Raw genomic sequence first — 12,023 nt, 5'->3', positions numbered from 1 at the left:
CTTTCTTGAACTGTTGCAGTCCATGTGGTGTAGGTGCACCCAATCCTGTTCGGAAGGGGGTTTCGGGATTTTGACCCAGTGACAGTGAAAGAACAGTGATATGTTTCCAAGTCAGGATGGTGTGTGTCTTGGAGGAGAACTTGCAGGTGGTGGTGTTCCCAGTATCTGCTGCTCTTATCTTTATGGGTGGTAGAGGTTACTGGTTTGGAAGTGTTATCACCCCCACGGGGAAACCATTGTTGATCTCCCGTAGGACTCGTGGAGTACGAGCAGAGGGCATCCAGCCAGACGATACATTAAAGTCGGCCCAAACCAGGGCTTGGTGTGGTTAATTCTCCGAGCAAGGGCTGAAGTGGGAACGAATTACTGCCATGAGCAGAACAACTCCAGGGACCCGGTTCGATTCCGAGCTTGGGTCACTGTCTGTGCGGAGTCTACACATTCTCCCCGTGTCTGCGTGGGTTTCCTCTGAGTGCTCCAGTTTCCTCCCACAGTCCTCAACGACGGGCTGTCAGGTGAATTGGGCATTCTGAATTCTCCCTCAGTGTACCCGAACAGGCATTGTGGTGTGGTGATTAGGGGCTTTTCACAATAACTTCATTGCAGTGTTAATGTAAGCCTACTTGCGACAATAATAAAGATGACTATTATTATTATTAATATTGCATATAGTTAAATAAATCCCTGTTCTACACTGCTGGCTTCCTCAAGTTACTAAAGGAAGGTTCTGTCAAAGGAACGTTGGTGACTTCTGCTGTGTATTTTATAGATGGTAACATAAGGGGACAGTGTCCCTATTGAAGGCATTGAAGTGTCCAAGCAGCCATTATTCTATTGAATAGCTCGACAGGCTGAATTGCCTATTCTTGTTTCTATGTAACAAGATGCTGTTTCTTATATTTATGTTTATTCTTCTGCTTATTTTTTTCTCTATCTACCGTTCTTCTCTGAACATTTTGTGTCAACAAAATTGGCGATTATGAGTTTTCACCATGCCATCTACCATGACAATGAAACACGCCCTCCTGTAGGCATCAGATACCTGGATAATGTACAGCAGACTCCTCAAGTCCCTGGCGGGATATCACCAATGTTGCCTCCACAAAATCCTGCAAATCCTCTGACAGGATAGGCATACCAACATGAGCGTCCTCTCCCAGGTCAATATCTCCAGTATCGGGGCACTGGTTGTTCTTGCTCAGCTGCGATGGGCCGGTCACATTGCCTGCATGCCCGACACAAGATTCACAAAACAAGTGCTCTACTCCGAGCTCCACAATGGGAAGCAATCACTAGGAGGGGAGGGGAAACGCTACTAAGACTCACTGAAAACCTCCCTAAATAAATGCAACATCCCCATCAACAGATGGGGGTCGCTTGCCTTAGAATGCACAAACTGGAGAAAAAGCATCTGTGAAGTTGCCAATCACCGTGAACGTCGCAGGATGGAGCACGCGAAGGCCAAGCGTAAACAGCGGAAAGAGAGCGCGGATTCCAGAGCGTCCCACCCACCCATCTCATCAGCAACCACCTGCCAAACCTGTGGCAGAGTCTGCGGATCGAGGATTGGACTATTCAGCCACCACAGAACCCACCTCCCCGGAATGGAAGCAAGTCGTCCTCAATGCTGAGGGAGTGCCCAAGAGAGAGAGAGGGAACAGTGAAATGATGGGGGGGAGAAACTGCTGAGTAGTTGGACCACTATTGGAGTCCTCCCTCCCTTCAGAGACCAGCACACAGCACTAAACTGGAACCAAAGACCAACTGCTGTGTGGGATTGGTCCAACACTTGGGCCTAAACTTCATGAGAACACATCACCGGCAAAGAACTCTACCCACCACCTGTGAAGGAAAATTGAGGATATTGTTCCTGAGATTTTCCAACGTGCACTGGGTGGATGGTGAGATTCCTCATTTTCATAGAATTTACAGTGCAGAAGGAGGCCATTCGGCCCATCGAGCCTGCACCGGCTCTTGGAAAGAGCACCCTACCCAAGGTCAACACCTCCACCCTATCCCCATAACCCAGTAACCCCACCCAACACTAAGGGCAATTTTGGACACTTAAGGGCAATTTATCATGGCCAATCCACCTAACCTGCACATCTTTGGACTGTGGGAGGAAACCGGAGCACCCGGAGGAAACCCACGCAGACACGGGGAGAATATGCAGACTCCGCACAAACAGTGACCCAAGCTGGGTATCGAACCTGGGACCTTGGAGCTGTGAAGCAACTGTGTTAGCCACTGTGCTACTGTGCCACCCTTGATGGTTTAGCGTGGTTATGGCAGTTGTTTTATACTTCTGCTCATGATTTGGTTATGATTTATTTATAAACGCCTTACTAAAAATAGTTATTAAAAAATGGGGCGAAATCCTCCGGTATCGGTGCGATGACCGCCGACTGGCGCCCAAAAATGCGCAAATCAGTCGGGCATCACGCCGCCCCAAAGGTGCGGAATGCTCCCCATCTTGGGGGGCCCAGCCCCAACCTTAAGGGGCTAGGCCCGCGCCGGACGAATTTCCGCCCCGCCAGCTGGCGGAAAAGGCCTTTGGTGCCCCGCCAGCTGGCGCGGAAATGACATCTCCAGGCGGTGCATGCGCGGGAGCGTTAGTGGCCGCTGACGGCATTCCCGCGCATGCGCAGTGGAGGGAGTCTCTTCCGCCTCCGCCATGGTGGAGACCATGGCAAAGGCGGAAGGGAAAGAGTGCCCTCACGGCACAGGCCCGCCCGCGGATCGGTGGGCCCCGATCGCGGGCCAGGCCATCGTGGGGGCACCCCCCGGGGCCAGATCGCCCTGCGCCCCCCCCCCCCCCAGGACCCCAGAGCCCGCCCGCGCCGCCTTGTCCCGCCGGTAAGGTAGGTGGTTTAATCTACGCCGGCGGGACAGGCATTTTAGCGGCGGGACTTCGGCCCATTTGGGCCGGAGAATCGCGGGCGGGGTCCCGCCAACCGGCACGGCGCGATTCCCGCCCCCGCCGAATATCCGGTGCCGGAGAATTCGGCAACCGGCGGGGGCGGGATTCACGCCAGCCCCTGGCGGTTCTCCGACCCGGCGGAGGGTCGGAGAATCTCGCCCATGATTTGGATTTGATTGCTGCACTATTGTGCAGTATTCCTTGAACTGCAGAACTTTTTCTTTAAACTGTTACTAACACAATGCTCACCATCCATTGTCCTAGTACATGTAAGAGAAGTTGAGATATTGCCTAATTTTTCATTCCCTTCTTCGGAATCATGGGGAAATATGCCAATCTCTCACTAGACTACCCAGCCCCCTGGTCAGGAAAATGCTTTGCCAACATCCCCTCGGATGAGGAGAAGCTTTCAGGACTTCTCAAAGTCCGCGTTCTTCAAATGTTTCATTGTATTTGCTTGGTGATTAGGATAATTATAGCGCGTGTTGACTGCTGATAACTTAACTTGCTTGGAGCTACAATTAACATAGCTGCAAAAGTAGCTGAATGAAAATAAGCATCTTTGACTTCGCCTGCTCGGCATGCGGATCAAAATCATGAAAAGTAAATCTCTTTTACATGGCTAATTAACATTCTGCATCTTTCAGGGTATTTCCACATAAATATTGTTCGGTTCTATTCTTTACAGGTATGTGGCCGATGCTGTTTGGACTGTTACAAGGAGCAGCTTGACCTCAAGTTATTTGTGGTGTCAAAGCATTTCAGATGCTGGTATATGGCAGCGACCTCCAGCACTCTGCCAGTGAATTGAGTGGGTAACAGTTGAGATGAATTTTAATGACAAGACTAGTGATCAGGAATAACCTTCAGACTGAGAAGGGTTACATGAATATTTAAGAGACACTTAATGAAATTGGTGTCATTGAGTTGGGAGGTATATGCTTGTAATATTTCGCTCTGCAAATAAATGTGAGACTGAACAAAGATTGACTCCAGTGCAATCTTTGACAAACTGGCTTTCCAGGATAAACCAGAAAGAACTTCGACATAGTGCCTTTCGCAAAATCGGAAGACAGTGCTTCAAAACTAGTGAAATGTAGTCAGTGTAACAATGGACAAAAACACAGCGGTCAATTTTGCACAACAGGGCCTCAACATCTCAAAGTTAGATAAAAGGGGCAGCACGGTAGCATTGTGGATAGCAGAATTGCTTCACAGCTCCAGGGTCCCAGGTTCGATTACGGCTTGGGTCACTGTCTGTGCGGAGTCTGCACATCCTCCCCGTGTGTGCGTGGGTTTCCTCCGGGTGCTCCGGTTTCCTCCCACAGTCCAAAGATGTGCAGGTTAGGTGGATTGGCCATGCTAAATTGCCCTTAGTGTCCAAAATTGCCCTTAGTGTTGGGTGGGGTTACTGGGTTATGGGGATAGGGTGGAGGTGTTGACCTTGGGTAGGGTGCTCTTTCCAAGAGCCGGTGCAGACTCGATGGACCGAATGGCCTCCTTCTGCACTGTAAATTCTATGATTCTATGATAAATGACCAGATAACGTGTTCCTGGGGATGTTCGTTGAGGCATAAATGTTTGCAAGGCCACCAGGAGAGCTTCCCCTCTCTGATTAATGCCACTCAAGTACGTGACTGAAGGTTGAACAGATTGCAGCCAAGAACAGCCTTTATTGTACATAGTTTGTGGTAAAAGGGAAAGCCTTTGAGAACTTGGAGGATTTATTTTTCTCCCAACTTTAATTGTTCCCTTTAATTAGCATGCGCACACCTCTGCGCTTGATCTGCGTTAGAAATATCTGTGCGTGTGTACAAGCGTGTATGTATGCTTGTGTATGTGCATGCACAGGTGCGTGTTTGTGTATTCAAGACTTCAAAGGGCAGTTTAATTAGAGTTGCGGATACTTCATATTTCGACACGCCAAGGATCACAGTGGTGGACAAAAATAATAATAATGAATAATATTCTTTATTATTGTCACAAGTAGGCTTACATTGACACTGCAATGAAGTTCCTGTGAAAAGCCCCGAGTCGCCACATTCCGGTGCCTGATCGGGTACACTGAGGTAGATTCAGAATGTCCAGTTCACCTAACAGCATGTGTTTCGGGACGTGCAGGAGGAAACCGGAGCACCCGGAGGAAACACATACAGACACAGGGAGAACGTGCAGGCTCCGCACAGACAGTGACCCAAGCCGGGAATCGAATCTGGGACCCTGGCGCTGTGAAGTAACAGTGCTAACCACTAAAATGGACCAGCGAGCATAGCACCTCCAGTACAAATAAGAAATTGACTTGATCCAGTATTTCTTTTACTTTAATAACTTGTCCCTCAGTTCCGACCGACTGCTTCTGTTTCTCATAGTTGTGTGAGTGTGTTATCAACCATTCACTTTTAACCTACACATGCTGATATTTCCTCAGTCATTCTGATTCACACAGCATTTTGGCCGATTGGAAATTAGCAAACTTGACACCACTGTTTAAAAAAGGAGGTAGGCAGAAAGCGGGTAATTATAGGCCAGTGATCTCAACTTAGGTAGTAGGGAAAATGCTGGAATCTATCATCAAGGAAGAAATAGCGAGGCATCTGGATGGAAATTGTCCCATTGGGCAGACACAGCATGGGTTCATAAAGGGCAGGTCATGCCCAACTAATTTAGTGGAATTTTTTGAGGACATTACCAGTGTGGTAGATAACGGGGAGCCAATGGATGTGGTATATCTGGATTTCCAGAAAGCCTTTGACAAGGTGCCACACAAAAGGTTGCTGCATAAGATAAAGATGCATGGCAGTAAGGGGAAAGTAGTAGCATGGACAGAGGATTGGTTAATTAATAGAAAGCAAAGAGTGGGGATTAATGAGTGTTTCTCTGGTTGGCAATCAGTAGCTAATGGTGTCCTTCAGGGATCAGTGTTGGGCCCACAATTGTTCACAATTTACATAGATGATTTGGAGTTGGGGACCAAGGGCAATTTGTCCAAGTTTGCAGACGACATTATGAGTGGTAAAGCAAAAAGTGCAGAGGATACTGGAAGTCTGTAGAGGGATTTGGATAGGTTAAGTGAATGGGCTAGGGTCTGGAAGATGGAATACAATGTTGACAAATGTGAGGTTATCCATTTTGGTAGGAATAACAGCAAAAGGGATTATTATTTAAATGATAAAATATTAAAACATGCTGCTGTGCAGAGAGACCTGGGTGTGCTAGTGCATGAGTCGCAAAAAGTTGGTTTACAGGTGCAACAGGTGATTAAGAAGGCAAATGGAATTTTGTCCTTCATTGCTAGAGGGATGGAGTTTAAGACTAGGGAGGTTATGCTGCAATTGTATAAGGTGTTAGTGAGGCCACACCTGGAGTATTGTTTTCAGTTTTGGTCTCCTTACCTGAGAAAGGACATACTGCGCTAGAGGGTGTGCAGAGGAGATTCACTAGGTTAATCCCAGAGCTGAAGGGGTTCGATTACGAGGAGAGGTTGAGTAGACTGGGACTGTACTCATTGGAATTTAGAAGGATGAGGGGGGATCTTATAGAAACATATAAAATTATGAAGGGAATAGATAGGATAGATGCGGGCAGGTTGTTTCCACTGGCGGGTGAAAGCAGAACTAGGGGCCATAGCCTCAAAATAAGGGGAAGTAGATTTAGGACTGAGTTTAGGAGGAACTTCTTCACCCAAACGGTTGTGAATCTATGGAATTCCTTGCCCGGTGAAGCAGTTGAGGCTCCTTCATTAAATGTTTTTAAGATAAAGATAGATAGTTTTTTAAGAATAAAGGGATTAAGGGTTATGGTGTTTGGGCCGGAAAGTGGAGCTGAGGCCACAAAAGATCAGCCATGATCTCATTGAATGGCGGAGCAGGCACGAGGGGCCAGTTGGCCTACTGCTCCTAGTTCTTATTTAGATGACTGTAACATCAAAACACATAAATCATGTATCTGTCGTTAAATTAATCAGGTGAAAGAACAAAAGAGGCAGTGGTTTATTTCAATAGGCAGTGGGAACTTGGAGAAGGCAACATTTTCCTTCGTTGTTACATTTGTTTCTTTAATGCTCTGTGCTATGTGCCAGTGTTGCACAAGGGCTTTGTGGGAGGGCTGCTTCTAAGTATTATTCTTGCTGTGCCAACATTTCACAAAGTATCTTTATTTTTAAAAAAGGTTATAAAGCCTTTGAAACAAAACAAGTGTAGTTCCTGCAATGTAGCTCAAAATTCCTGAACACTTAGCCTGAAGGGAATTTACTATTTTTATGTTGCAACTGATCTAGTGTCGTCAATTTGTGCAGAGCAGTCAACTTCAAAGTGAGAATACAATGGCCCATAACCTCCGAACTAGCACCTCCCGATGTCCAACTCCCCACCCTCCTGACGCCCAACTCCCCAACCCCCTGATACCCAACTCCTCAACCCCCCGATACCCAACTCCTCAACCCCCCGATACCCAACTCCTCAACCCCCCGATACCCAACTCCTCAACCCCTCGATACCCAACTCCCCACCCTCCCGATGCCCAACTCCTCAACCCCCCGATACCCAACTCCCCACCCTCCCGATGCCCAACTCCCCACCCTCCCGATGCCCAACTCCCCAACCCCCCGATACCCAACTCCTCAACCCCCCGATACCCAACTCCTCAACCCCCCAATACCCAACTCCTCACCCCCCCGAGGTGCAATTTCCCCCACCCCATAATGTCCAGATCACCCTTCCCCACTGATAAGCGTACCTCCACCTCACATCCATTCACTTACCTGAGAAACGTACCTTTTTCCTTTAAATGGGACCTTTAAAGGCCCCTGCGTTGTGGCAGTTAGTGCTGTAAAAAAGGTTTGTGTCCTTCGTTCCACCATTTTGCACTTTGCCACTGGAGCTGGGGGCTCACCGGTTCTTGAGTTTCACCCGGCCTGAGTCAAGAAGCGCAGGTACGTCAGTACGGAGTGGCAGTCAGACGCTAAGTGCCACTCCGAGGAAGTTACGGTCCTATATGACCACGATATAGTATTGCACAGAATTCACAGCACAGAAACAAGCATTCATCCAACTCACTGATTTATGTGAGTAATTCTGATCCCACTTGGGATTTAAAAGAAAATGCAAACAAGAGAGTTGACAAGCTGGAAATGAAATGCTATTTTGTGTGGGGCAGTTTTGCAAATCTTTTTAACGTATGTGTTTCCCATTTTGCCAAATATCTGCAATAACCATTAAAATTAAGTTTTTCCTCCCCCTGTTTGCAGCTTATTTCCAGTGATGCGGACGGAGCCATACAGAGAGCAGGAAGATTCCGGGTGGAAAATGGATCAAGTGATGAGGTAAGGAGTCAGGAGCAATCCCAGTCACATCCCAGTCACATTCCACCATGGGGTTTCTTGGCAGGAAGACCAGTTTGACTTGGATTGTTCTCATTATGTGAAGATGGACCTAGCTTGCAGCTGTTCCCATTGCTTCCAGGGTAGCGCAGGAACATTACCTTGTCTTGCTCTGCCAAAAAAGTAATAGTTTGGAACCAAATTATGTCACAAAATGCGAACATCGCAACCTTTTCTTCAAAAAGGCAAGCCAGCATAACAGGCATCGCAAAATGCTTTACAGTCAGTGAAGTACTTTTTGAAGTATAGACATTGTTGTAATGTAGGGAACACAGCAGCTAATTTGTGAAGAGCACAAATAGCAACGTGATAATGACCAGATGATTTTTTTGCGATGTTGATTGAGGGGATAAATATTGATCAGGATACTGACGATAACGTCCCTGCTCCTCTTCCAAATAGTGCCAAGCGATCCTTTACACCCACCTGAGGAACCCTCAGTTTAATGTCTCATCGGGAAGACAGTGCAGCACTCCCTCAGTCCTGCGCTGGACTGGCAGTCTTAATCTTTGTGCTAAATCCCCAGAGTGGAACTTGCACCCAGAACTTTGTGACTCAGAAGCCATTAAGTTCGTGTCATATCATATAATCCCTATAGTGCAGAAGGAGGCCACTCGGCCCATCGGACTTTCACCAATCCTCCGAAAGACACCCCCACATTATCCCCATTACTCAGTAACCCCGCCTAACCTTTTGGACATGGCCAATCCACCGAACCTGCACATCTTTGGACCGTGGAAGGAAACTGGAGCACCCGGAGGAAGCCCACGCAGTCATGGGGAGAACATGCAAACTCCATTCAGACAGTCCCCCAAGGCTGGAATTGAATCCTGGTCCATGGCGCTGTGAGGCAGCAGAGTTAGCCACCTTGTTCCATTATTGTGGAATGTCCACAGACCAAACCATCCCTTTATATTTCAGACCATACGAATTAGGAGCAGGAATCGGCCACTTGGCCCTTTGAATCTATTTTACTGCTAGTGACACCCTGGGAGTCATTCTCCGACCCCCCAGCGGGTCGGAGAATGGCCGTTTGCCGCCGTGAATCCCGCCCCCGCCGGTTGCCGAAGGCTCCGGAACCGGATATTCGGCGAGGGCGGGAATCGGGCCGCGCCGGTTGGCGGGCCCCCCCGCTCGATTCTCCGGCCCAGATGGGCCGAAGTCCCGCCGATAAATTGGTGTCCCGCCGGCGTAAATTAGAGTACCTATTTACTGGCGGGACAAGGCGGTGTGGGCGGGCTCCGGGGCCCTGGGGGGGGGGGGGGGGGCGCGGGGCGATCTGACCCCGGGGGGTGCCCCCACGGTGGCCTGGCCCGCGATCGGGGCCCACCGATCCGCGGGCGGGCCTGTGCCGTGGGGGCACTCTTTCCCTTCCGCCTCTGCAACGGTCTCCACCATGGCGGAGGCGGAAGAGACGCTCCCCACTGCGCATGCGCGGGAAACTGTCAGTGGCCGCTGACGCTCCTGCGCATGCGCCGCCCCGACATGTCATTTCTGCGCCAGCTGGCGGGGCAACAAAGGCCGTTTCCGCCAGCTGGTGGGGCGGAAATACCTCCGGCGCCGGCCTAGCCGCTCAATGTTGGGGCTCGGCCCTCAAAGCTGCGGAGCATTCCGCACCTTTGGGGCGGCGCGATGCCCGTCTGATTGGCGACGTTTTGGGCGCCAGTCGGTGGACATCGCGCCGTTTGGGGAGAATTTCGCCCCCTGTTCTGTTCTCAGCTATTTTGATGGATATGTCCAACAGCCTTCTTCACCCATTCAAACCCTGAACACCGTAATCCGTCCTATTTTAAAGCTTTCCCATGATGAAATGGTCTTTCTCACTCGCAAACTTGTGCTGTCTTCGTAACCTACCTGCTGACGGACTGTGTACCTAATTTAGATGTGAGGTGAGATTTTCTGTCCCCCGTGACATAGAATCATGGAATTTACAGTGCAGAAAGAGACCCTTCAGCCTACTGTGTCTACACCGGCCCTTGAAAGAGCACCCTATTTAAGCCCACGCCTCCCCCCGATCCCCATAACCCCACCTAACCTTTTGGACACTAAGGGGCAATTTATCACGGCCTATCCACCTAACCTGCACATCTTTGGACCGTGGGAGGAAGCTGGAGCACTCGGAGGAAACCCACGCACACACGGGGAGGACGTGCGAACTCCACACAGTCAGTGACCCAAGGGTATTCCGGTTGTGACCATGGAATGAGTGGTCACATACAGGGCTGTTCCTGCTTAAAGTCACAGAAAAGGGCTCTTTTCACACAGAACCGGGTAGAATTTTGATGAAAAGGCGTAGGTGAATGTTAGAGGAGTAGTTTACCCCTGGAGTGGTCTGTCTCCTGATCGCCAGACCTGGCAGCAAACAGTGAAAAATTTGGCTGGAAAGTTGAAACAGTCTGCCGCAACAGCCTCTTCCAGCATGCAGGCGGGGAAGGGGCAAGCTGGAAAGCCCCAGATACAGGAACCGATGACTTTTATCAAGGAGGAATTCCATAAGCAGAGGAAAGAAATGCATGAGGATCATGCAAAGGCCATTGCAGAAGCTATGGCATCCCTGAAGAGTGCTTTGGAGCGGATGGAGAGGTGTTTGGAGGTGCAGGGGTCACAGATTCGGGAGATTGAAGGAGTGATCTCGGACCACAGCGATCGTGTGGTGGCTCTGGAGGCCGAGGTGGGGCTCCTAGGAGACCTTTGTAAAACGCTGAGGGCAAAGGTTGAGGAGCAGGAGAATACCTCGAGAAGACAGAACCTGCGAATAGTGGACCTGCCTGAAGGAGTGGAAGGTGTGAGTGCCACGAGGTACGTCTCGAAGATGCTGGCGGGGCTGGTGGCAGAAGAGGTGCTAAATAAGGCACCTGAAGTGGACCGAGCGCATAGGTCTCTGAGGCAAAAGCCTAGAGCTGGGGAGCCACCGCGAGCGGTGATCGTGAGGCTCCATAAATTTGTGAAGAAAGAGAAAATTCTACAGTGGGCCAGGGAGAAGCGTAGTTGCGACTAGGAGGGAAATAACGTCTGGATTTATCAGGACATCGGAGCTGAGTTGGCAAAACGGGGGCAGGTTTCCACAAGGCCAAGGCGGTGCTGTACTGGCAGCAGATCAGGTTTGGGGGGCTCTACCCGGCGAAATTATGGGTGACATTCGGAGGCCGGGAGTATAATTTCGAGACCCCAGAAGTGGCCGAAGACTTTATTAAGGAGCATAAACTGGGGGAGAACTGAATGGACAATGGTTGGGAACCGGGGTGCTGGCACTATGTAATGGTCGGGAGCATGTTAGAAGTGGGTGTAGGGATTGGGGGATTTTTGCCTTTTTTTGGGGGGGCGGGGGTTCTGTTCAATGTTGAGATTGTAAGGAATTGTAGGGGTTTATGTGGGGATGGATGTTCCCATCCCCCCTCCTGTTTTATGGGACTGTTTGTGTTTAACATCTGTTTGTTTGCTTTTGGAGAAGGCTACCTGGAGTTCAGGAGAAGTCATTGTTTGGGTGGGGGAGGGTAAGGCCAGCAGGGGGCTTTATTCTTTGAGCTGAGTGGGGGGGGGGGGGACATTAGGATGTGCCTTTGGGCAGGGGCAGCCGCGCTAGCAGGTTATGCTGGTGTACGGAAGGGAGGTGGTGGGGGAGAAGGCCACGATGGATGGCCGGGGGGATGGGGGAAAGGGGAAGTGGAGGGGGAAGAAGGGGAAGGGGAAAAGCGGGGTGGGGGGAGTTTCTGCGACGCAGCAGGG

At 49.9% G+C, this 12,023-nt stretch overlaps 1 protein-coding gene across 6 annotated transcripts in view; it reads left to right on the top strand.

The window, feature by feature from the left end:
* The window catches only part of garnl3 (GTPase activating Rap/RanGAP domain like 3), a 617,196-nt gene that overhangs the window by 226,272 nt on the left and 378,901 nt on the right, over nt 1–12,023 (top strand). For all 6 annotated transcript variants that reach the window (XM_072488531.1, XM_072488532.1, XM_072488530.1 and 3 more), the window contains exon 3: nt 8,166–8,240. In XM_072488531.1, the coding sequence (XP_072344632.1) occupies nt 8,166–8,240 (75 nt within the window). The remainder of the gene's footprint in view (nt 1–8,165; nt 8,241–12,023) is intronic.

Source organism: Scyliorhinus torazame, chromosome 22, assembly GCF_047496885.1.
Source record: "Scyliorhinus torazame isolate Kashiwa2021f chromosome 22, sScyTor2.1, whole genome shotgun sequence".
In the NCBI taxonomy this organism is placed as follows: domain Eukaryota; kingdom Metazoa; phylum Chordata; class Chondrichthyes; order Carcharhiniformes; family Scyliorhinidae; genus Scyliorhinus; species Scyliorhinus torazame.
This window is presented reverse-complemented; position numbering and strand designations above follow the sequence as displayed.